Here is a 23,235-nt window from a genome sequence, read left to right as displayed (position 1 = left end):
AAATAATGAATTATTATTCTATACAAAATTCCCGTGATTCAAGTATTAGTTCAATTGAAATTAGAATATGTTCTTCGAAATCAATTGTAAAAAAGAGTTCTAGGATATTACCAAATGGTAATATTGTTGGTGAAATAAAGACAGCTCAAACAATGAATTATAAAACGTTAAAACCAGAAAATTCTGGATTGTTTTGTGAACAGACATTTGGACCTATAAAGGACTTTGAATGTGCTTGTGGTAAAAAATATGAAAATGAATTTATAGGTTTTTGCGCCATTTGTGGAATTGAATATGCTTCTTCACAAGTTCGACGTAATAGATTAGGTTATATTAAATTAGTCTCACCTGTTGTTCATATTTGGTATCTTAAATATATATCGATTTTATTAGATATTCCTTTGAAATCTATTGAATCTATCGTTTATAGTACCGATGGAATAATTTTCAAAAACTTTTTTCAAAAACCTAAGAAAAACCAAATTCTAAAGAAAGAGACTTTTGAGATTACTGAAAATTTAAATAATACATATTTTAAAGATTCAATAAACCTTAAATATTCTCTTCATGTTCAGAAAAATATAATTTCTTATTTAAAAAATCTAAAACAAGCTGTTTTCATTTTGAAAACAAAACAAGATCAACAGTTAAAATATAACTTTAGCTATTTATATTATACTTTAAACAATTTTTATTCATTATCTTATTCATTCCAATGGGAAGCAAAAAAACAATGGAATACTATTATTTGGTTCTTTAAATATAAACAAAGAATGAAAGAGAATTTTATAAAGATTGATCCCTTACAAAAAAAATTAAACGATGAATATTTTGAAAAAACTTTCTTATTTGGAACAAGTATACTTTATTGTTGGTTAAAATATTTTGATTATAATTTTCAATTATTAAATTTAGAAAGACAAATACGATTTACTGTTTTTGAAATAAAAGAAGAAATAAAAGAATTATCTGGAATTCTTTTTTCATATTTTTTTCAGAAACAACAATTTATTTCTTTTCAAAAGAAGATAAAAAAATTAAATTGGAAAAAAAATAAAGTTTTTCGAAGATTAAAATTAATTATGTATTTTAGACAAGCAAAATTACAACCAAAATGGATGATTCTTTCTTCATTACCTGTTTTACCACCAGATTTACGACCTATAGTTGAACTTGGATCAAATAAGATTGCTGTATCAGATTTAAATAAATCGTATCAAACTATAATTTTGAGGAATCTTCGTTTAAAAAAATTTTATAATAACTCTGCTTTTAATGAATTTACCGAAGAAATTCGATATACAAAGAGACTTTTACAAGAATCTGTAGATGAGTTAATTCAACAAGATAAATCAAAAAAGAACAATAATATTTCTTCAAAATCTTTATCCGATATTTTAAAAGGAAAGAGAGGAAGATTTCGACAAAATTTATTAGGAAAACGAGTAGATTATTCTGGACGATCTGTTATTATTGTTGATCCAGAATTAAAATTACATGAATGTGGAATTCCACTAAAAATGGCTATTGAACTTTTTTATCCTTTTATTATACAATATTTAATAAGTTTTAATTTAACAAAAACAATACCAGGAGCAAAACATATAATACATACTAAAGCTTCTTTTTTAAATGAAATTATTCATTTTGTTTTAAATAACTATTTAGTTTTATTAAATAGAGCACCTACACTTCATAAATTAGGCATTCAAGCATTTAAACCTAAATTAGTAACTGGAAAAGCTATTAAATTACATCCATTAGTTTGTCCAGCATTTAATGCAGATTTTGATGGAGATCAAATGGGAATGCATATTCCTTTATCTTTTGAGTCTCGAGCAGAATCTTGGAAACTTTTATGGTCAAGAAATAATCTTCTTCTTTCATCTATGGGTTCACCTATTTTAACGCCTGGTCAAGATGTAGTATTAGGCTGTTACTATTTAACTTCTAATTTATTGGATAAAGTAAAAACTTATATAAAACCTTGCCATTTAAATAAGAAAGGTGAAAATTGGTCAATATATTTTAATAACTTAAATGATGTTTTAAAAGCATATAATCAAAATAAAGTTAATATTCACACAGAAATTTGGATTAAATGGTCTGAAAATATTATGTTTGAAAATAATTCTTTAGATTTAAGAAGACTTGAAGTTTATAGTGGAAAATTTTTTCGCTTTCAGTATGAAAACTATCAAATTAATTATAACTTAAAGGGATATCAATTAAGTCAATATATCAAAACAACTGTTGGACGTGTTATTTTTAATAGCCTCTTATATTAAACTATAGTTAAAATTTAAGAACAAATGAATCTAAAAATTTATGGAAAAAATTTTTTTTAATTACCCTTTTAATAAAGGAAAACTAAAAACATTATTAATTTGGTCAATCCTTAATACAGGACAATATAATATGATCAATTTAGTTGAAAATTTAAAAAAAGTAGGATTTCAATATGCTACGACTGCAGGGATATCTTTAGGGATTGATGATTTAAAAACAATTTCAACAAAATATGATTTAATTGAAAAAACAAATGATAATATTAAAGATATTACAAATCACCTTAATTTAGCAGTTTTAAATGAAGTTGAACATTCTCAAAAGTTAATTAACAGTTGGCAAAAAATTAGTGAGATATTAAAAATTAATATAAATAAAAAGTTTAAAACTGTTAACAAATTAAATCCTATTTATATGATGGCTTTTTCTGGGGCAAGAGGAAATATTTCTCAAGTCCGACAACTTATAGGAATGAGAGGTTTAATGGCAGATCCAAATGGCCAAATCATTCATTTACCGATAAAAAGTAATTTTCGAGAAGGATTAACTGTTACAGAATATTTGATATCTTGTTATGGAGCGAGAAAAGGTGTTGTAGATACAGCTTTAAGAACAGCAACAGCTGGTTATTTAACACGTCGATTAGTTGATACAGCTCAACACGTTATAATTTCACAGCTTGATTGTGGAACGAAACAAGGGATATTCTTATCAAATTTATATCAAGGTACAGATATTTTACTAGCTTTAAAAGATCAACTTTATGGAAGAGTTTTAGGTAAAGATATCAAAATTAATAGTTTAATGTATTTAAAAAATCAACAAATAGATGATTCTTTATCTATTTTATTAGCAAATCATTTAAAACGTGTATTTATACGTTCACCTTTAACCTGTAAAGCTTCTAATTCTACATTGTGTCAACTTTGTTATGGATGGAATTTATCACATTCTAAATTGATATCTTTAGGAGAAATTGTTGGAGTTATAGCTGCACAATCAATTGGAGAACCTGGTACACAACTAACAATGCGAACATTTCACACAGGAGGAGTTTTTTCAGGTAATGTAAAAAGTCAGCTATATTCTCCTTTTGATGGAATTGTTGAATATTCTTCTTCTTTGTATGGAGATATTGTCAATCTATATAATGGTAATTTTGCCTTTTTAGTAAAAAGAAAAGGATTAATTATAATTAATCCTATAATAAAAAAAATAAAACCAAAAAAATTTGAAGCTATTTTATATACACTGGTTTTTGTAAAAAATAATGAAAAAGTCAAAAAAAATCAATTAATAGCACAACAATCCAATAAGATTTCTAATACACAACAAATCGAAGGAAAATATACTGTTAATTCTAAACTTGAAGGAGAAATTCTTTTTGATGAAAATCATCTTTCAACAAATAAAAAGAAAATTTGGATTTTACATGGAAAAATTTATAAGTCCGTATTTCCATTACAACTATTTCCAAAGAAAAATGATTTTTTAAGTTATAAATTTCCGTTAGCTCAAGCAAAATTATTAAACTTATCAGCGTCCTTTTTAAAAGTTTGTGTTGTTCGTAAAAAACGTCATTTTATAAAAGATAATATTTCTCAAAGCAATGAAATACTATTATTTACAGAATATCCTCTTTATAAATTTTTAATTAAAAATATCAAAAATTATCATCAATTTCAATTTTTTTATCCTATTCAAAATAAAATAAAAGAAGTTGAAAAATCTTTAAGAATAAATAATAAAGTTATAAAGGACAACCGAATCAAAATTCCTTTTAATTCTATAGCAAAATCTAAACTTTTAAATTTACTCAATAAACGTTTAGAACAAAATACTTTTTTTTCAAAAAATACTTTTTCGAATTATTATGAAAATACTGATGAAAGAACTACTTGGTTTACTCAAAATTCAATTTTAAAATATAATGCAATATATTTTTATAAAAGTTCAAAGTCAGTAGAAGCTAAAACCTCACGAAAAATACCGATTACTTTTAATTCTAAGAACTTTTTAATAAAAGAAAAATTATTTTTTATAAAAAATAATTCAGTTTTATTACCCATTTTTTCTTCAGATTTTTTTACAAAATTTACTTTAAAAAACGAGTATTTTAAACCAAAACATAATATTCAACGTAAACTTGGGTTTTTATCTCCTACAAGTTACTTTAAATATATTTCAAATAATTATTTTTTAAAATATCTAAATTTTTACCAAAAACATATATCTGTAGAAATGAATGATATTATAAAAGTAAAATTATATTATAAACAAGAGTTTGAAGAAAAAACGAATTTTAAAAAACAAAATTTACATAAAATTGATAGTAAAATAAACTTGTTTATGAATAAATTGATTTTGGTTATTGAACATTTAATTTTGACAAAATTATTTTCAACAAAAATAAATAATATAAATTATTTATTGTTTTATTTTAATTATCTTAAATATTTAAAAGAAAGTAATAAATTTACAATATTTTATTGTAATAAAAAGAAAGAAACAATTTTTGATCTTTTATTTCTTTTAAAAACTTTAAATACAACTTCAAATTTAATAATTCTTGCTGAAAATAAAATTTCAACGAAATTATTATCCGAATTTATTTATCAAACAATATATTTAATAAAAAATAATATTACAATAAATAGCACTAATTCTGTTCTAGAAAATTTTAATTATTTCCAACAAAGAAAAGAAGATTTATTTCAACACCGAAATATTTTTGAAAAAGTTCCAAATTTTTCAGGAAAAAGGTTTAGTAATTTATCATTAAATATAAATAATGAAAACTATTCAATTTCAAAAGCAGAAAATAAAATGTTAATTCAAGACTTATTAACATTAACTATTTTAAATAATAATATTAAATATTTTAATTCCCATAAATCTTTTCTTGATAAAAGATTTTTTTATAATGAATCTTTGCCTATCCCAAAAATTTTAAAAGATTTTACTTCTATTTTAAATAGAATTAATTTTTGGAGTTTTTCTTCTTCTCAATTTTATAAAAAACATTTTCTTTTTGCTTTAAAAACAGATAATTTAATTAATATTAAAAATAAAAATTTTATTTTTATTTCACGTATTCCACAAATACAAGCAGTTAATTTTGCATTAAAGAAATCCTTAAAAAGTTCGTTTGATTTAAAATCATATGAAATATTACAATATAATTTAAAATTTCCATTAGGTTTTTATTCATTAATAAAAATGATAATTGAGGAAAGATCACTTTTTGATATTGATTATTTTCAAAAATTTATAATTCAATATAAAAATTTTTCATTTCATTTAATTAATAAGAAATTAAAAAATATTTTTACAAATAATTCATATGGGTCATTTACTGATGAGTCCACTCTTCTTGAATCAAAATATTTTAATAAAAGAAGACCAACTAAAACAACGTTTTCAAAGTTAATGAATCAAATTAAATTTAAATTCTTTATAAAAGTACCTTTATTACTGTCAACATTTTCAAAAAAAGATACAGTTTTATTTAATATTTTTATTACTAATAAAAAAGAAAATTTTAGAAACTATAAAATTGTTAATATGTTAACTAATGACTTTTATAAAAATTTAAATTTACAAACACATTCTTCTGAGAAAAATTCACAACTTAAGTTATCAAGTAAAAATTTAGAAATCTTTAATTTATTTTACACATCATCAATTATCAATGTAATTATGAAAAAATCTATTACAAATTTTAATAAGAATTTCTTCATTGATAATTTGTTTCAATTTTCTAAAACTCACTTTAATTGGTTACCTAAATGGGATACAATTGTTCGAATTCAGTTTTTAAGTCCATATCAAGGAGAAATTATAGCACAAAATATAGTTAAATATTCAGGATATAAAACTTTATACAATCATTTAATGATCCTTACAAAAAATGAAAAATTACAAGTTTCTATTTTTAGAAATAAAAATCAAGAAACAATTATTAAAAAAGATACTAAAAATTATTTTATAACAAAGCCACATTGTTGTAAAATTTATCCAAAATTTGGATCTTTAATATATTCAACATCGCAAGTTTCACCTGGAAAGAAAATAAATCAGTCAGGTCAAATAATCGAAAAAAGTAATTCCTTTTTAGTTTTACGAAAAGGTACACCTTTATTGTCACCAATAACAGGTATTTTTTACGTTTGGAACGGTGATTTTGTTTCACAAGGATCTCCGATAATGACACTATTATATAACAAATTAAAAACAGGAGATATTGTTCAAGGAATTCCAAAAATTGAACACTTTTTTGAAGCTAGAAAAGGTAATGTTGATCTCATTCAAACAAACTTATATATTAAGTTATTGGCTTTCTTTAAGAAATATAATAAAACACTTTCAGAATATCGAGCTGTAAAACGAAGTATATTAAAAATACAGAAAATTATAATTGATGGAGTTTGTCGAGTTTATTGTTCACAAGGTATTCTAGTTTCTAGAAAGCATTTTGAAGTTATAGTTAAACAAATGACGTCAAAAGTAAAAATAGTTAATGGAGGTGAAACTGGATTATTGGAGGGGGAATTTATTAATTTTCAAAAATTAGAAAAAATTAATACAAATTTATATCATAGACGTGTTGTTTATGAACCTCTAGTATTAGGAATAACAAAAGTTTCGTTACGTACAGAAAGTTTTATTTCTTCAGCAAGTTTCCAAGAAACGACTAAAGTATTAAGTCAAGCAGCTTTAGAAAAACGGATAGATTTTTTAAATGGACTAAAAGAAAATGTAATTTTAGGAAAATTAATACCTGGAGGTACTGGACTTATTGTAAAAATCATTACTAACAAAATATAATTGTGATTTAAGGAATTGGGATACCTGGGACTTGAACCCAGAACTAATCGGTTAAAAGCCGAGTACTCTACCATTGAGTTAGTATCCCTATAAATTATTTTAATATTATATTTCTTTATTAAAAAGAAGAAATTTGTTCAATAAAGAAATATAATATTAAAATAATCGTTATTTGTTGAGTTACTTTTTTTGTTTGATTGTAATCAAAAAATAGCCCAGATGAATAAATATTTAATATATTATTTTGAGTTAAAGAATTCTGAATAATAACAAAAAATATTAATAAAAAATTAACATTAAATCCAAACAAAAATAAAAAACAACTTAATCTAAACAAATATCTAAAAAAATCTTGAACTATCCAATCGCTTTTCATTATATATATTTTTATCTTTTATCATGGAAAAAAAGCGGACTAGGGGAATCGAACCCCTCGCTTTAGCTTGGAAGGCTAAGGTATTACCACTATACGAAGTCCGCTTAGTTGCATGATATTCCAATAATATTATATCACAAATTAACTCTGTTAGATGCAAATGTAATATAATATTATTGAAATTATAATTTAAATTTGTTTAAGAATTGAAGAAGAATTTTTCCAGGTTTTTAAATTTTCACAAAATTTTTGTCTTCCTATATTTATAGCAACTTGAAGTTCTCCTAAAATAAGATTTAGGGATGAACTAGAGTCATCATTAGCTGGTATAAATAAATCAACAAACTCTGGATTACAATCTGTATCTAAGATAGTAATGTTATTTATCCCTAATTTTCGACATTCTTTAGAAGCAGTTATTTCATTATGTTGACCAACTAAAATAACAGTACTAGGTAAAGATGTCATATTTTGAATTCCACCAAAATACTTTTCTAATCTATTTTTCTTTTTATCAATAATACTATGTGTTTTCATAGATAATTTAGAAAACATATTTGTTTTCTGGTAGACTTTTAAATATTTTAAAGTATTTATTGATCTAGTTGTATTTTCCCAATTTGTTAACATACCACTTAGCCATTTGTTATTAATATAGAAAGAATTACAACGCGAGGCATGATAAAAAATTGAATTTGGTATAGGAGATTGTTTTTTAGTTCCTACAAAAAGAAATGTATTATAATTATCTGTTAATGACTTTGAGTAAACTAATTTACAAGCTTTTTTTAGATATGTATATGATTGAATTATATCAATAATATGAATCCCTTGTAATTTTTGATAAATAAAAGGAGACATTTTTGGATTCCATTTTTTTATTTTATGTCCAAAATGTACACCAGCTTTTAACATTTTTAATATAAATTGATAGGTATCTTCTTTCGAAGAATTTTCTAAATTTGTTGTTTTAATTAAGATTGTTTGATTTTTGTTAATACGAATTGTGTTGAAATTTTTTAATTCAAAATTCATGTTTATAAAATGTTATAAAATGTTATAAAATGTTATGAAATATATGCATCATAAGAACTAAAAAAAAAACTATTTAAGGAATTAGTCCTTAAATAGTTTTTTTTTCTAATATTATTGTAAAGTTACGTCCGTTAATATTAAAGATCCATTATAAATCTCTAAAATTATTGTTAAAAAAACAGCGAATAAAGACATAAAAATTGCCATTACTCCAGTAGTTCCCCATCCGATAGAAACCTTACCATATTCCGAATTTAATGGTTTTAATAAAGTCCCTAAAGGAGTAACTGTACTTGTAGTATCAATTGCTTTTTGTACTGTTGTTTTAGTAGCCATAAATGATTTAAAACTCAAAATGAAACAAAGAATTTTACTTTCTATTTTTTTTTTACTTATAATTTTTTTTAATATGGATGGTACAGCTTTCTTTTTTACTATTTTTGTTTGGTTTTTATTAATAAGTGTAACAGGTTATTCAATTTATGTAGGTTTCGGACCAACATCTTCTGCATTACGAGATCCGTTTGAAGAACATGAAGATTAATGAAAATAACATAAAATAGAATTAAAAATATATTTAAAATGAAAACACATATTTATTATATTTAATATATAAAATCACCCTCATTTCTTTTGTTATAAAAGAATTTTATTTTAATAATCTTGGAGGTTCTCTAAAGAAAATTGAAAAGAAAATTATACCTAATGTTCCAACTAATAAGAATGTATAAACTAAAGCTTCCATAATTTTTATTTACCTTCAAAAATTTACATTAATTTTAAACAGATTGTCTTCGTGTAGAAGTATCACCTAATTTAAGAAAAGTTCCAAATTCAATTTGCTCATCTAAATCTGGATCAATTCCAGCAAAAACTTGTCTAAATAAAGTTCTTGCTCCGTGCCAAATATGACCGAAGAAAAATAATAGAGCAAAAATTAAATGTCCAAAAGTAAACCAAGCTCGTGGACTACTTCTAAATACCCCATCAGATTTTAAAGTAGTTCGATCAAATTCAAAAATTTCACCTAATTGAGCACGTCGCGCATATTTTTTAACAGTAGCTGGATCTGTAAAAGTAGCATTGTTTAATTCACCACCATAGAATGTTGCAGAAACACCAACCTGTTCAATACTATATTTAGATTCAGCACGTCTAAAAGGAATATCTGCTTTTACAATTCCATTTTCATCAACTAAAAGTACAGGAAAAGTTTCAAAGAAAGTTGGCATTCTTCGAACAAATAATTCATTTCCTAATTTGTCCTTAAAAATTGGATGGCCTAGCCAGCCTACAGCGATACCATCGCCACTATTCATAGCACCAACTCTAAAAAGTCCACCTTTAGCTGGGTTATTACCGATGTAATCGTAAAAAGCTAATTTTTCAGGAATTAAAGACCAAGCTTTGTCAATGCTATTTCCATTATCAATATTTGCTTGAACACGTCGTTCAATTTCTTGTTGGAAATAACCTTGATCCCATTGATATCTTGTTGGTCCAAATAATTCAATAGGAGTCGCTGCAGAACCGTACCACATCGTTCCAGCTACAACAAAAGCAGCCCAGAAAACAGCAGCAATACTACTTGATAAAACTGTTTCAATATTTCCCATTTTTAATGCGTCGTATAATCGTTGTGAAGGTCGTACACTTAAATGGAATAATCCTGCAATAATTCCTAAAATACCAGCTGCTATATGATGTGAAGCAACTCCACCAGGATTAAATGGATCAAAACCATCAGCACCCCATGCTGGTGAAATTTGTTGCACCTTACCTGTTAATCCATATGGATCTGATACCCAAATACCAGGACCAAAAAGACCTGTTACATGAAATGCACCAAAACCAAAACATAATATACCTGAAAGTAATAGGTGAATACCAAAAATTTTTGGTAAATCTAAAACAGGAAACATTGTTCGTTTATCGATAAATAATTCTAAATCCCAATAAACCCAATGCCAAATAGCTGCCATAAATAAAAGCCCAGATAAAATAATATGAGATGCAGCTACACCTTCATAACTCCAAATTCCAGGGTTAACAACAGAATCTCCACTTATACTCCAATTACTCCAAGATTGTGTAATACCAATTCTCGTCATAAAAGGTAAAACAAACATTCCTTGTCTCCACATTGGATTTAAAATTGGATCTGATGGATCGAAAAGAGCTAATTCATAAAATGCCATTGATCCAGCCCAACCAGAAACTAAAGAAGTATGCATTAAATGCACAGCAATTAATCTTCCAGGGTCATTTAATACTACAGTATGAACACGATACCAAGGTAATCCCATATATATTGTTAATTCTTTTTTTACAAATGTATTTTACTTTCTTTCTTTAATATACAAATATAAAAACCATAAATAATCAATAGATTGCAAATTATTACTTTATTATTTAAAGTATATAGTATATAATATATTGTTAAAACATATATTATTTATCTTTTATAAAATATATTAAAAAATTATTAAGTTATAGTATGCCAATAGGAATTCCTAAAGTTTTATTTAAAGAATCTACCGATACTACACCTCAATGGGTAGATATTTATACAAGATTATATAAAGATCGTATAATTTTTTTATTTCAGTTATTAGATGATGATTTTAGTAATCAAATTATTTCTATGTTATTACACCTTGATAGTGAGAGTAAAGAGGAGTTAATTTATTTTTATATAAATTCTGTAGGTGGTTCTGTTTTATCAGGTATTTCAATCTATGATACAATGAATTTTATTAATTCTGAAATTGTAACTCTTTGTATAGGAATTGCTTCTTCGATATCGTCTCTTATTCTTGCAAATGGAAAACGAACAAAGCGTTTTATACTTCCACACTCACGAGTTTTATTACATCAACCGATTATGCAAGTTTCAGGACAAGCATCTGATATCTTAATTGAATCTGAAGAAATTCTAAGATTAAGACGGATATTAACAAAAATTTATATTGAGAATATAGATCAAACAATTAGTAGAGTAGCGAGAGATATTGATAGGGATTGTTTTTTATCATCTAGAGAAGCTAAAAATTATGGAATTGTGGATTATATACTGACAAATTAAATTTAGGTCTAACCGGATTCGAACCGATGACATTCTGCTTGTAAGGCAGACGCTCTACCAACTGAGCTATAAACCTATGTATAAACTTGTATATACAAGTTTATACATAAAAGTTAAAAGTAATAAAATTTTGAATTAAATAGTATCAATTGTATCAAATTCAAACTTAATTTCTTTCCAAACTTCACAAGCCGCTGCTAATTCAGGACTCCATTTCGTTGCTTCACGAAGAGCGTTACCACCTTCTCTTAAAACATTTTGTCCTTGGTTACGAATTTTAATACAAGCTTCTAATGCAACACGGTTTGCTACAGCTCCTGGAGCGTTACCCCAAGGGTGACCTAAAGTACCACCACCAAACTGTAAACAAGCATCATCACCAAAGATATCAACAAGTGCAGGCATGTGCCATACATGAATACCACCTGAAGCTACAGGAATAACACCACCCATAGAAGCCCAGTCTTGAGTAAAGTAAATACCACGAGAACGATCTAATTCTACGTAGTCATCTCTCATTAAATCAACGAAACCTAAAGTAACATCTTTATCACCTTCAAGTTTACCTACAACAGTACCACTATGTAAATGATCACCACCAGATAAACGTAAAGTTTTCGCTAATACACGGAAGTGAATACCATGATTTTTTTGTCTATCAACAACAGCGTGCATTGCACGGTGAATGTGTAATAATAAACCAGATTCTCTACAGTATTTAGATAATGATGTATTTGTTGTAAATCCACCAGTTAAGAAGTCATGCATAACAATAGGAACACCTAATTCTTTAGCACACTCTGCTCTTTTTAAAACTTCTTCAGAAGTTCCTGCTGTAGCATTTAAGTAGTGACCTTTAACTTCTCCTGTCTCTGATTGCGATTTATAAATTGCTTCAGCAACAAAAAGGAATCTATCTCTCCATCTCATAAATGGTTGAGAGTTTACGTTCTCGTCATCCTTAGTAAAGTCTAGACCACCACGTAATCCTTCATAAACAGCACGACCATAATTTTTTGCAGAAAGACCTAATTTAGGCTTAATAGTACAACCTAATAGAGCACGTCCATATTTGTTTAACTTATCACGCTCAACTTGAATACCATGAGGTGGACCTTCAAAAGTTTTTACGTAAGCTACTGGAATTCTAAGATCTTCTAAACGAATTGCTCTTAAAGCTTTGAATCCAAATACGTTTCCAACAATACTTGTGAATAAGTTTGTTACAGAACCTTCTTCAAATAAATCTAAAGGGTAAGCAATATAACAAATGAATTGGTTATCTTTTTGACCTTCAAAAGTTTCAATAAAATAACATCTTCCTTTGTAACGGTCTAATGAAGTAAGTCCATCAGTCCATACTGTTGTCCAAGTACCTGTAGATGATTCTGCAGCTACAGCTGCAGCTGCTTCTTCTGGAGGAACACCTGGTTGAGGAGTAACACGGAAAGCCGCTAAAATGTCAGTATCCTTTACTTTATAGTCAGGAGTGTAGTATGTTAATCGGTAATCTTTTACACCAGCTTTGAAACCTGCAGCTTCTGTTTTTTTAGCAAAAATCATATAGAAATGTTTTTGTAGTACTTTTGTTTAGTAATATGTATTTTTAGCATCTTATAAGATTATAAGAATTATGCTATACTTAAGTTACAATCTCAAAAATTTTTGAGTTATTAAAAATTAATTGTTTTTATTATAAAAGCAATAGTTGCAGTTTTTGTTAGTGAATTTGAATCATAAAATAGAAAATAAATGTCTGAAAAATAGTGAACATTTTTCGATTTTTAAATTGGAATAAAGAATAGTTTTAATCAAATCTTTATTTATACTATTTACATTATAGCATAATACGTTCAAATAAATAATATTTTTAAAATATTTATAATATTTAAATTTTTAAGATGCCTAGATCTCAAAAAAATGATAACTTTATCGATAAAACATTTACAGTAGTCGCAGATATTTTATTAAAAGTGTTACCAACATCAATAGATGAGAAACGGGCTTTCACTTATTATCGTAATGGAATGTCAGCACAATCTGAAGGAGAATATGCTGAAGCATTACAAAATTATTACCAAGCTTTAAGATATGAAATTGATGCATATGATAGAAGCTATATGCTTTATAATATAGGTTTGATACACTCAAGTAATGGTCAGCAAAGTAAAGCTTTAGAATATTATTATCAAGCTTTAGATCGAAATCCTAGATTATCACAAGCTTTAAATAATATAGCAACTATTTATCATTATAGAGGAGAACAAGCTTTAATTAATAATCAAGATGAAATTTCAAAAATTTTTTTTGATAAAGCTGCAGATTATTGGAAAGAAGCAATAAGACTATCACCAACAAGTTATACGAAAGCAAAAAATTGGTTATCTGTAAGAAACAAATAAAGTTTTGGTTTTTAAAATTAAGTTAATTTAGTTAGATAAAAATCAATTCTAACACTAGCAATTTATTTATAATTTATTTATAATTTATTTATAATTTTAATAACAAATGGACAAAAATTTAGTCATTATTTCGATAACTTAGAATTTCATAACAAGCATTAATACGTTTTAAAGCTTTATTTGCTATATATTTTTTTCCTGGTTTTTCAGCATTATTATAACGTTCAAGTGCAGTTTTATAATCTTCTTCTAATTTTGATGCATTAATATTATCTTCAAGAATACAACGATCTGTTGCTATAAATATAGAATTTTTTTCAAGTGATAAATAACCATCTGAAATTACCATTAGAATAGGATTTTGAGACTCATCACTCTTCATTCTTAAAACACTTGTTTCAACTGTAGCAATTATTGGAGCATGATTTGGTAAAATACCAATTTTACCTGTTGTTGTCTGAATATTTACTTCATCTACTTCATTCTCCCAAACAACTTTTCCTGGAATTGCAATTTTTACTTTTAATTTCATAAAATAGTCCTTCTTTGTTTTTAGAATTTTAATAAACAAATATCTTGTCTAAATTTTTAGACAAGATATTTATTTTAATTAGTTTTCGCTAATTGTTTTCATTTTACCTTCAGCATCAGTAAGATTACCTACTAAATAGAATGCTTGCTCATTATAAGAGTCAAGATCTCCACTAAGGATCTTATTGAAACCAAAAATTGTTTCATTTAAACCTACATATTTTCCAGCTAAACCTGTAAAAATCTCAGCAACAAAGAATGGTTGTGATAAGAATCTTTCAATTTTTCTAGCTCTATCTACAGTTAAACGATCTTCTTCAGATAACTCTTCTAGACCTAAAATTGCAATAATATCTTGTAATTCTTTATAACGTTGTAATGTTTGCTTAACTTTTTGAGCACATTCATAATGAGAATCTCCTACAATCCAAGGTTGTAACATTGTTGAAGTTGATCCTAAAGGATCTACAGCTGGATAAATACCTTTAGATGCTAATCCTCGAGATAATACAGTTGTTGCATCTAAATGAGCAAAAGTTGTTGCAGCAGCAGGATCTGTTAAATCATCTGCAGGTACATAAACAGCTTGAATTGAAGTAATAGATCCATCTTTTGTTGAAGTAATTCTCTCTTGTAATCCACCCATTTCTGTAGCTAATGTTGGTTGATATCCAACAGCTGATGGCATTCGCCCTAATAATGCAGATACTTCAGAACCAGCTTGAACAAATCTAAAAACATTATCAATGAATAATAAAACATCTTGCTTTGACGAATCACGGAAAAATTCTGCCATAGTTAATGCGGCTAAACCAACACGCATACGTGCTCCAGGAGGTTCATTCATTTGTCCATAAACTAAAGTAACTTTAGACTCTAATAAATTATCTTCTACAATAACCCCAGATTCTTTCATTTCTGCGTATAAATCATTACCTTCACGAGTTCTCTCACCTACTCCAGCAAAAACGGATACACCACCGTGAGCCTTAGCAATATTATTGATTAATTCCATGATAAGAACAGTTTTACCAACACCTGCTCCACCGAATAATCCAACTTTTCCTCCTCTTCTATAAGGTGCTAATAAATCGATAACTTTAATTCCTGTTTCGAAAATCTCTAATCTAATGTCTAAATCAACAAATTCTGGAGCTGATCTATGAATAGGTCTAGTTTCTTCATTTTTAACATCCCCTAAATTATCAATAGGTTGTCCTAAAACATTAAAGATTCGTCTTAAAGTAGATTTACCAACAGGAACTGCAATAGCTGTACCTGTTTGAACTACATCCATTCCTCTTTTAATTCTATCTGTAGAACTCATAGAAACAGTTCTTACACTCTGACTACCGATTAATTGTTGAATTTCACATGTTACAGAAAGTTTTTCTGTTTTATCTTCAATAACTACAGCGTCGTATATATTTACACTAGACATAGCCTCAATAGGAAATGTTATGTCTATTACTGGACCGATAATTTGAGTTACTTTTCCTGTATTTGTTGTCATTTTTAATTAAAATTTTATTGATATATATATATTATTATATAATAATATATATAGCCTTCTTAACTCAATTGGTAGAGTATCGGTCTTGTAAACCGAAAGTTATCGGTTCGATTCCGATAGAAGGCTTAAATTCAAATATTAAAGCTTTTATAAAAATAGAATTGATTCATATTATATTTGTTTATTTAAATTATGTTAATTTTAAAATCTTTTGTATATACAGTTGTTGCTTCATTTGTAAGTTTATTTATTTTTGGATTCCTTTCAAATGACCCTGGTCGTCGTCCTGGAAGAAAAAGAATTTAATTTTATCCTTTAAATTTTTGTAATTTTTTATAATTATATTTCAGATAAGATTATAGATATTTTATAAAGAAAAATTATGAGTGGATTTAAAGGTTATTTATCTACTGTTCCTGTTGTTTTCGCTATCTGGTTAACTTTTACTGCTGGATTAATCATTGAAATTAATCGTCTTTTTCCAGACGGTTTAGTTTTTTCTTTTTAAATTAAAAAAATTGGAATAGAATTAACAAACACATAATTATTATTATTGATATATGAATTAAATAATCACTTAAATTTCATAGAAATTTTTTAATTTAATAAAATAGATATGCCTACAATACAACAATTAATACGATCGTCAAGGAAAAAAATAACAAAAAAGACAAAATCGCCAGCATTAAAGATGTGTCCACAAAGACGTGGAGTTTGTTCACGTGTTTATACAACAACACCTAAAAAACCAAATTCCGCTTTAAGAAAAGTTGCTAGAATAAAATTAACTTCTGGGTTTGAAGTGACTGCGTATATTCCTGGTATAGGACATAACTTACAAGAGCATTCTGTAGTTTTAATTCGAGGTGGTAGAGTAAAAGATTTACCGGGTGTAAGATATCATATAATTCGTGGTACTTTAGATACATCTGCGGTAAAAGATAGAATAAGATCACGATCTAAATATGGAGTAAGTAAATAATTTAAATTTTAACATTTTTAAAGTCTAGAACACTGAAGGTTTTAATAAATATGTCACGTCGTAAATTATCAAAAAAACGTATTTTTAAGAAAGACCCTTTTTATAATAATGAATTAATTCAAATTATTATTAATAGAATAATGAAAAAAGGTAACAAAGCATTAGCAAGAAAAATTATTTATAGATCGCTAAAAGACATCGAATTAGTAACTAAACAAGATCCTATTAAAATTGTAGAACAAGCTGTTTCAAATGTTACACCTTTTGTTGAAATTAGATCTCGTAGACTTGGTGGATCTACAACACAAATTCCAGTTTTTATTAATAATGAGAGAGGAGTAACCTTAGCCATTCGCTGGTTATTTCAAGCTTCAAAAAATAAAGCAGGAAATAAGTACTCTATAATTAAAAGGTTATCTTCTGAAATTGTTAATGCTTCAAATGGGATGGGTGAAGCTATTAAAAAAAGAGATGAGATGCATAGAATGGCAGAAGCAAATAAAACTATTGTAAAATATAATGTTCTTTAGAGATATAGTTTTTAGTAAATATTAATTTTTGAAGGTTTTTTTTATGGCTCGTTATAGAGGTTCACGTGTTAAAGTCATCCGTCGTCTTGGTTTATTACCAGGTTTTACTTCAAAATCATCAAATAAACCACAAAATAATAATAAACAATTATCACAATATGGTTTTCATTTACAAGAAAAACAAAAACTTCGTTATAATTATGGGATTAGCGAACATGAATTAATTAAATATGTAAAAAGTGCAAGAAGAAAAAGAGGAAATAGTGGAGACAAACTTCTTCAACTTTTAGAGATGAGATTAGATACTCTTCTTTATCGAACAGGGTTTGTTCCTACTGTTGCATCAGCTAGACAACTTATTAGTCATGGGCATATAAATGTAAATGGAAAAAAAGTAGATATTCCTGGATTTAATTGTTCTATTTCTGATAAAATAGTAATAAATAAAGAAATTTTAAAATCTTTAAATGATAAAAATAATTCTTTTTCAACGTTAAATTGTTCTCATTTAGTTTTAAATGAATTAAACAATGATTTAACAATTACTGTTACGAATTTACCTGATATACAGGTTTTAGGATATTCAATTAATATTTTATTAGTTCTAGAGTATTATTCTGGTAAATAGATAAAAATAAATATTAGAAGGTTAAATTAAAAAATGACAAGAGTAAAACGCGGTAAGATTACTTGTAGAACGAGAAAAAAAAGGATGCAAAGTGTAAAAGGATTTAGAGGTGCTTGGTCTACTCTTTCAAGACCAGCAATGCAAGGTTCATTAAGAGCTCTTAATTATTCTTATAAACATAGACGAAAAAATGTAAAAACTTTCCGTCGTCTTTCAATTGTTCGCTTTAATGCTTTAATTAGAAATTCTGGATTACCTTTTACTTATAATAGGTTAATCGCATTAATTAATTTGTATAATTGTAGACTAAATAGAAATGTATTAAGCCAGTTGGGTATCCGAGATAGTAATACTTTTACTAAATTGATGAAATTCTATTATCATTAAGGGTAACTTTTTTAAGGGGGATTTATAAATGACTGATAATTTAGGAAAGATGTTAAATAAAATTAAAAATGCTATTTTAGTAAAGCACGAAGCTGTATTAATTCCTTATACTTTAAATAATTTTTTAATTTTAAGAATTTTAGAGCAAGAAGGCTTTTTAGATTCAATAAATATTGTTTGTAAAAAGAAAAAAAGAGAATATAAATATATAAAAGTATATTTGAAATATAATGAACAAACAAGTAAATCATTTATAAGAAATATTTGTAGATTAAGTAAACCTAGTTTACGTGTTTATACGAATTCTAAAAAAATACCTCGTATTTTAAATGGTTTGGGTATAATAATTGTTTCAACATCTAAAGGTGTAATGACTAGTAAAGATGCGTATAGTAATAATATCGGTGGAGAATTATTATTTTCAATTTGGTAATTTTTTTTGAAGGATAATCGGTAATTATGAAAGTTAAATCATCAGTAAGAAAAATATGTGAAAATTGTAAGGTTATTAGACGTTCAGGTAAAGTTATAGTTATTTGTTCAAATCCTAAGCATAAACAACGTCAAGGATAATCTAACTTTAATTTAATATTTTTATTTTAGGAGCTTTATTATTATGGTAAAACAGATACGTAAATTAACAATTAAAAAAGCAAAGTGGAAAGCATCTGATGGCATAGTTTATATTTATGCTACGCTCAATAATACAATTATTACAATTGTAGACACTAGTGGAAGAGTAGTATCTTGGTCATCTGCAGGAATTTGTGGTTTTCGTGGAGCAAGAAAAGCTAGTCCTTTTGCAGCAAAGACAGCTGCAGAGTATGCAGCAAGACAATGTATAAATAAAGGCATAAATCGTGCTCAAGTACTTGTTAAAGGTTTGGGAACAGGCAGACATACTTCAATTCGTGGATTACAAGATGCTGGATTAAAAATTTCTTTAATTCGTGATATAACAACAACTCCACATAATGGTTGTCGTCAACCAAAAAGACGAAGAGTATAATCATATAATGATTTATAATTTTTTAAAATATATCGTTAATAATTTTTAATGTATAATATTTAATATGGAAAATAAATTATTTTCTTGTATAGAGTCGCGATTACGTGGTAAACGTAATTATTATTCACGTTTCTACATTGGTCCTTTTTTAAAAAATCAAGCATTTTTATATTCAAATGTTTTACGACGAGTATTGTTATCTGATAGCAGTAATATTGTAATCACTGCAGTAAATATTGTTGGAGCAAAACATGAATATTCTTTATTACCTGGTGTGAGAGAGTCTTCTTTAGATTTACTTTTGAATTTAAAAGAACTAGTTTTTGTCAAGGATATTTACACAAAATTTAATAAATCTTATTTTGCTTATCTAAAATCGAATGGTCCAAAAATAATTCGTTGCTCTGATATTATTTTACCAAATACTATATATGCTGTCGATAGTACTCAGTATATTGCAACTATTTCTAATAATAAATCTTTAATTTTAAAAATGAAATTAACTGCTAATTTATTAAATAATTTCTATAGTAATTTAAATTATGAGCTAAATTCTTTATTATCGTATTATACTAATGATATCTTAGAAAAAACAAATTTTTCATTAATTATAGACCCAAATTTTTCTTGTGTTAATAAAGTAAATTCTTCTTTAATATCATTAGATAATTTAGAAAATTATAATGATTCAATATCTTTAGAGGTTTGGACAAATAGTTCTTATTCTCCAAGAATTATTATACAAAATTCTATCAAATCAATGGTAAATTTATTTTTATCTATATACGATACTTCATTTATTGATATTAAGCTAGAAAATTCTGATAACTTTTTAGAAAATCATCTTGTAAGTTTATCAAATAGAGCTACATTCTTTAAAAAATCTTTCTTTAATATTTGTACTGAATTTAATACTGTTAAATATAAAACATCTTTTGATAAAAATTTAACGTTGATTAGTATTGATGAATTAGATCTGTCAATTTATTCTAAATTTTTATTAAAAAGACATAATATTCTAACGCTTTACGATTTATTTAAAATAGATAAAAGAGTATTAGAACGTTTTTATAACATTAGTTATAAAACTTTACAAAGTATTGAAAGAAAAATGGTAAAATATGGTACAGTAAACAAATAAATAAAACAAAAGAATGTTTTTCTTTATTTTTTGAAAAATAAAGAAAAACATTCTTTTGTTTTACTAAATTAGCATGTATGGCTGAGTGGTCAAAAGCAATGGACTCATAATCCATCTCCGAAAGGATATCACAGGTTCAAACCCTGTTGCATGCAAAAAGATCATTAAAAAAAAATCTATGAGGCAAAGGCATTATAATAGTACTCTTATTAATTAAAAATTTTTAAATTTATGCGATAATAAAAATATTATAAGATAAAAATTAGTTTTTGGAGGGATTTTAAGTATATGAAATTACGATTATTTACTTCTGGTATTTTAGGTGATGATAAAAGATCAATGGAAACAACACAAGATCTTTGGTTTTTCCGTATCGTTCATGATTTTTTTGCTACATTTGAAGGTGTTTCTGTTTATCAGAAAATTTTTGCATCTCATTTTGGCCAAATAGCTCTAATTTTTTTATGGGCTTCTGGAAACTTATTTTATGTTTCATCTCAAGGAAACTTTGAACAATGGGTAAGTGATCCTTTACATACAAGACCTATTGCTCATGCAATATGGGATCCTCAGTTCGGACAATCTGCTGTTGCAGCTTATACTAGAGCAGGAGCTTCAGGACCTGTAACATTATCAACATCTGGTCTTTATCAATGGTGGTATACAATAGGTATGCGATCTAATGACGATTTATCAACAGCTTCAATGTTTTTATTAATTTTATCAGTGTTATTCTTAATTGCTGGTTTTATTCATGGATATGTTCCTTTATTTAAACCATCATTAGCTTTTTTTAAAGATGCAGAGTCTAGATTAAATCACCATCTTTCTGCATTATTCGGCGTAAGTTCACTAGCTTGGACAGGTCATTTAATTCATGTTGCTATTCCTGAGTCACGAGGACAACATATACGTTGGAATAATTATTTATCTACATTGCCGCATCCAGATGGATTAGCTCCATTTTTTAGTGGAAATTGGTCTGCTTATTCAACTAATCCAGATACTTTTAATCATGTTTTTGGGACTAGTAATGGTGCAGGTAGTGCTATTTTAACTTTTCAAGGAGGATTAAATCCTCAAACAGGAAGTTTATGGTTAACTGATATTGCACATCATCATTTAGCAATTGCTGTTCTTTTTATTGTAGCAGGTCATATGTATAAAACTAATTGGAGTATTGGACATAATTTACAAGAATTAGTTGAAGGTCATAATATTATTAATGGTCGATTTAATCATAAAGGTCTTTATCAAACAGTTAATACTTGTTTAAATTTACAATTAGCTTTAGCGCTTGCTGCTGTTGGTACTATTTGTTCATTAGTAGCTCAACATATGTATTCATTACCAGCATATGCTTACATGGCTCAAGATTATGTAACTCAAGCTGCCTTATATACTCATCATCAATATATCGCAGGATTTATTATGTGTGGAGCTTTTGCTCATGGTACTATCTTTTTAGTTACAGAATATGATCCTGAAATTAATGCTGATAATGTTTTAGCTAGATTTTTAGAAAATAGAGAAGTTATTATTTCTCACTTAAGTTGGGTTTGTTTATTTTTAGGTTTTCATACTTTAGGGTTATATGTACACAATGATGTTATGTTAGCTTTTGAAACACCAGAAAAACAAATTTTAATTGAGCCTATTTTTGCACAATATATTCAAGCTGCACAAGGTAAATCTTCTTATGACTTTAATGTTTTATTATCGTCTTCAGTTAGTGATGCATATCTAATTCCAACACAATCTGCGAACAAAGGAATTTGGTTATCAGGTTGGTTAAATTCAATCAATAATAATACTAATTCTTTATTTATTGAAATAGGCCCTGGTGACTTTTTAGTTCATCATGCAATTGCATTAGGATTACATACAACTACACTTATTTTAGTAAAAGGTGCTTTAGATGCACGCGGTTCGAAGCTTATGCCTGATAAAAAACGTTTTGGTTATGGTTTCCCTTGTGATGGTCCTGGTCGTGGTGGTACTTGTGACATTTCTGCTTGGGATGCTTTCTATTTAGCTATTTTTTGGATGCTTAATACTATTGGTTGGGTAACTTTTTATTGGCATTGGAAGCATTTAGGTATTTGGCAAGGTAATACGAAACAATTCTATGAATCTTCAACATATTTAATGGGTTGGCTTCGTGATTATTTATGGTTAAATTCTTCTCAATTAATTAACGGTTATAACCCGTTAGGAATGAATGCATTATCTGTTTGGTCTTGGATGTTTTTATTTGGTCATTTAATCTACGCTACAGGTTTTATGTTCTTAATTTCTTGGCGTGGTTATTGGCAAGAACTTATTGAAACTTTAGTTTGGGCTCATGATCGTTTACCTATTGTTTTATGGCCTGAGAAACCAGTTGCTCTAACAATTGTTCAAGCACGTTTTGTTGGATTAATTCATTTTACAGTAGGATATATTTTAACATATGCGGCTTTCTTAATAGCTTCAACTTCAGGAAAATTTAGTTAATAAT

At 26.7% G+C, this 23,235-nt stretch overlaps 23 protein-coding genes and 5 non-coding genes across 28 annotated transcripts; 18 read left to right on the top strand and 10 right to left on the bottom strand. All coding sequences in view use genetic code 11, as the record gives it.

The window, feature by feature from the left end:
* The first annotated feature begins 5 nt into the window (after window positions 1–5).
* rpoC1 (RNA polymerase gamma subunit) lies at window positions 6–2,288 on the top strand. The gene has a single exon. The coding sequence runs from the start codon at window positions 6–8 to the stop codon at window positions 2,286–2,288; it is 2,283 nt and encodes a 760-aa protein (YP_778609.1).
* Window positions 2,289–2,328: 40 nt separating this feature from the next.
* rpoC2 (RNA polymerase beta prime subunit) lies at window positions 2,329–7,116 on the top strand. Its single transcript has one exon. The coding sequence runs from the start codon at window positions 2,329–2,331 to the stop codon at window positions 7,114–7,116; it is 4,788 nt and encodes a 1,595-aa protein (YP_778608.1).
* Window positions 7,117–7,132: 16 nt separating this feature from the next.
* trnK(UUU) lies at window positions 7,133–7,204 on the bottom strand. The gene has a single exon. It is a non-coding gene; the product is annotated as a tRNA-Lys (tRNA).
* A 321-nt stretch (window positions 7,205–7,525) lies between these two features.
* Window positions 7,526–7,596, bottom strand: trnG(UCC). Its single transcript has one exon. It is a non-coding gene; the product is annotated as a tRNA-Gly (tRNA).
* Window positions 7,597–7,681: 85 nt separating this feature from the next.
* On the bottom strand, window positions 7,682–8,527 carry rps2 (30S ribosomal protein S2). Its single transcript has one exon. The coding sequence runs from the start codon at window positions 8,525–8,527 to the stop codon at window positions 7,682–7,684; it is 846 nt and encodes a 281-aa protein (YP_778607.1).
* Window positions 8,528–8,638: 111 nt separating this feature from the next.
* On the bottom strand, window positions 8,639–8,863 carry psbH (photosystem II protein H). The gene has a single exon. The coding sequence runs from the start codon at window positions 8,861–8,863 to the stop codon at window positions 8,639–8,641; it is 225 nt and encodes a 74-aa protein (YP_778606.1).
* Window positions 8,864–8,936: 73 nt separating this feature from the next.
* psbN (photosystem II protein N) lies at window positions 8,937–9,071 on the top strand. Its single transcript has one exon. The coding sequence runs from the start codon at window positions 8,937–8,939 to the stop codon at window positions 9,069–9,071; it is 135 nt and encodes a 44-aa protein (YP_778605.1).
* Window positions 9,072–9,176: 105 nt separating this feature from the next.
* Window positions 9,177–9,272, bottom strand: psbT (photosystem II protein T). The gene has a single exon. The coding sequence runs from the start codon at window positions 9,270–9,272 to the stop codon at window positions 9,177–9,179; it is 96 nt and encodes a 31-aa protein (YP_778604.1).
* A 34-nt stretch (window positions 9,273–9,306) lies between these two features.
* psbB (photosystem II P680 chlorophyll A apoprotein) lies at window positions 9,307–10,833 on the bottom strand. Its single transcript has one exon. It carries the CDS (start codon window positions 10,831–10,833, stop codon window positions 9,307–9,309), a length of 1,527 nt encoding a protein of 508 aa, YP_778603.1.
* Window positions 10,834–11,024: 191 nt separating this feature from the next.
* clpP (ATP-dependent Clp protease proteolytic subunit) lies at window positions 11,025–11,612 on the top strand. Its single transcript has one exon. The coding sequence runs from the start codon at window positions 11,025–11,027 to the stop codon at window positions 11,610–11,612; it is 588 nt and encodes a 195-aa protein (YP_778602.1).
* A 3-nt stretch (window positions 11,613–11,615) lies between these two features.
* Window positions 11,616–11,688, bottom strand: trnV(UAC). The gene has a single exon. It is a non-coding gene; the product is annotated as a tRNA-Val (tRNA).
* A 59-nt stretch (window positions 11,689–11,747) lies between these two features.
* rbcL (ribulose-1,5-bisphosphate carboxylase/oxygenase large subunit) lies at window positions 11,748–13,175 on the bottom strand. The gene has a single exon. The coding sequence runs from the start codon at window positions 13,173–13,175 to the stop codon at window positions 11,748–11,750; it is 1,428 nt and encodes a 475-aa protein (YP_778601.1).
* A 338-nt stretch (window positions 13,176–13,513) lies between these two features.
* ycf3 lies at window positions 13,514–14,014 on the top strand. The gene has a single exon. It carries the CDS (start codon window positions 13,514–13,516, stop codon window positions 14,012–14,014), a length of 501 nt encoding a protein of 166 aa, YP_778600.1.
* A 118-nt stretch (window positions 14,015–14,132) lies between these two features.
* Window positions 14,133–14,546, bottom strand: atpE (ATP syntahse CF1 epsilon chain). The gene has a single exon. The coding sequence runs from the start codon at window positions 14,544–14,546 to the stop codon at window positions 14,133–14,135; it is 414 nt and encodes a 137-aa protein (YP_778599.1).
* Window positions 14,547–14,624: 78 nt separating this feature from the next.
* Window positions 14,625–16,058, bottom strand: atpB (ATP synthase CF1 beta chain). The gene has a single exon. The coding sequence runs from the start codon at window positions 16,056–16,058 to the stop codon at window positions 14,625–14,627; it is 1,434 nt and encodes a 477-aa protein (YP_778598.1).
* A 53-nt stretch (window positions 16,059–16,111) lies between these two features.
* Window positions 16,112–16,184, top strand: trnT(UGU). Its single transcript has one exon. It is a non-coding gene; the product is annotated as a tRNA-Thr (tRNA).
* Window positions 16,185–16,250: 66 nt separating this feature from the next.
* psbI (photosystem II protein I) lies at window positions 16,251–16,364 on the top strand. The gene has a single exon. It carries the CDS (start codon window positions 16,251–16,253, stop codon window positions 16,362–16,364), a length of 114 nt encoding a protein of 37 aa, YP_778597.1.
* Window positions 16,365–16,440: 76 nt separating this feature from the next.
* Window positions 16,441–16,566, top strand: psaJ (photosystem I protein J). The gene has a single exon. It carries the CDS (start codon window positions 16,441–16,443, stop codon window positions 16,564–16,566), a length of 126 nt encoding a protein of 41 aa, YP_778596.1.
* Window positions 16,567–16,674: 108 nt separating this feature from the next.
* rps12 (30S ribosomal protein S12) lies at window positions 16,675–17,040 on the top strand. Its single transcript has one exon. The coding sequence runs from the start codon at window positions 16,675–16,677 to the stop codon at window positions 17,038–17,040; it is 366 nt and encodes a 121-aa protein (YP_778595.1).
* A 50-nt stretch (window positions 17,041–17,090) lies between these two features.
* Window positions 17,091–17,570, top strand: rps7 (30S ribosomal protein S7). The gene has a single exon. It carries the CDS (start codon window positions 17,091–17,093, stop codon window positions 17,568–17,570), a length of 480 nt encoding a protein of 159 aa, YP_778594.1.
* Window positions 17,571–17,613: 43 nt separating this feature from the next.
* On the top strand, window positions 17,614–18,198 carry rps4 (30S ribosomal protein S4). The gene has a single exon. It carries the CDS (start codon window positions 17,614–17,616, stop codon window positions 18,196–18,198), a length of 585 nt encoding a protein of 194 aa, YP_778593.1.
* Window positions 18,199–18,231: 33 nt separating this feature from the next.
* rpl20 (50S ribosomal protein L20) lies at window positions 18,232–18,585 on the top strand. Its single transcript has one exon. The coding sequence runs from the start codon at window positions 18,232–18,234 to the stop codon at window positions 18,583–18,585; it is 354 nt and encodes a 117-aa protein (YP_778592.1).
* Window positions 18,586–18,613: 28 nt separating this feature from the next.
* On the top strand, window positions 18,614–19,018 carry rps8 (30S ribosomal protein S8). The gene has a single exon. It carries the CDS (start codon window positions 18,614–18,616, stop codon window positions 19,016–19,018), a length of 405 nt encoding a protein of 134 aa, YP_778591.1.
* A 26-nt stretch (window positions 19,019–19,044) lies between these two features.
* On the top strand, window positions 19,045–19,158 carry rpl36 (30S ribosomal protein L36). The gene has a single exon. It carries the CDS (start codon window positions 19,045–19,047, stop codon window positions 19,156–19,158), a length of 114 nt encoding a protein of 37 aa, YP_778590.1.
* Window positions 19,159–19,201: 43 nt separating this feature from the next.
* On the top strand, window positions 19,202–19,594 carry rps11 (30S ribosomal protein S11). Its single transcript has one exon. It carries the CDS (start codon window positions 19,202–19,204, stop codon window positions 19,592–19,594), a length of 393 nt encoding a protein of 130 aa, YP_778589.1.
* A 64-nt stretch (window positions 19,595–19,658) lies between these two features.
* On the top strand, window positions 19,659–20,735 carry rpoA (RNA polymerase alpha subunit). Its single transcript has one exon. The coding sequence runs from the start codon at window positions 19,659–19,661 to the stop codon at window positions 20,733–20,735; it is 1,077 nt and encodes a 358-aa protein (YP_778588.1).
* Window positions 20,736–20,806: 71 nt separating this feature from the next.
* trnM(CAU)2 lies at window positions 20,807–20,890 on the top strand. Its single transcript has one exon. It is a non-coding gene; the product is annotated as a tRNA-Met (tRNA).
* A 133-nt stretch (window positions 20,891–21,023) lies between these two features.
* psaB (P700 apoprotein subunit Ib) lies at window positions 21,024–23,231 on the top strand. Its single transcript has one exon. The coding sequence runs from the start codon at window positions 21,024–21,026 to the stop codon at window positions 23,229–23,231; it is 2,208 nt and encodes a 735-aa protein (YP_778587.1).
* The last annotated feature ends 4 nt before the right edge of the window (window positions 23,232–23,235 follow it).

The sequence above is a fragment of the plastid genome of Bigelowiella natans (assembly GCF_000002455.1).
Source record: "Bigelowiella natans plastid, complete genome".
In the NCBI taxonomy this organism is placed as follows: Eukaryota; Cercozoa; class Chlorarachniophyceae; genus Bigelowiella; species Bigelowiella natans.
The sequence above is the reverse complement of the archived record's forward strand: the minus strand, read 5'-3'. Positions and strand labels throughout refer to the sequence as shown.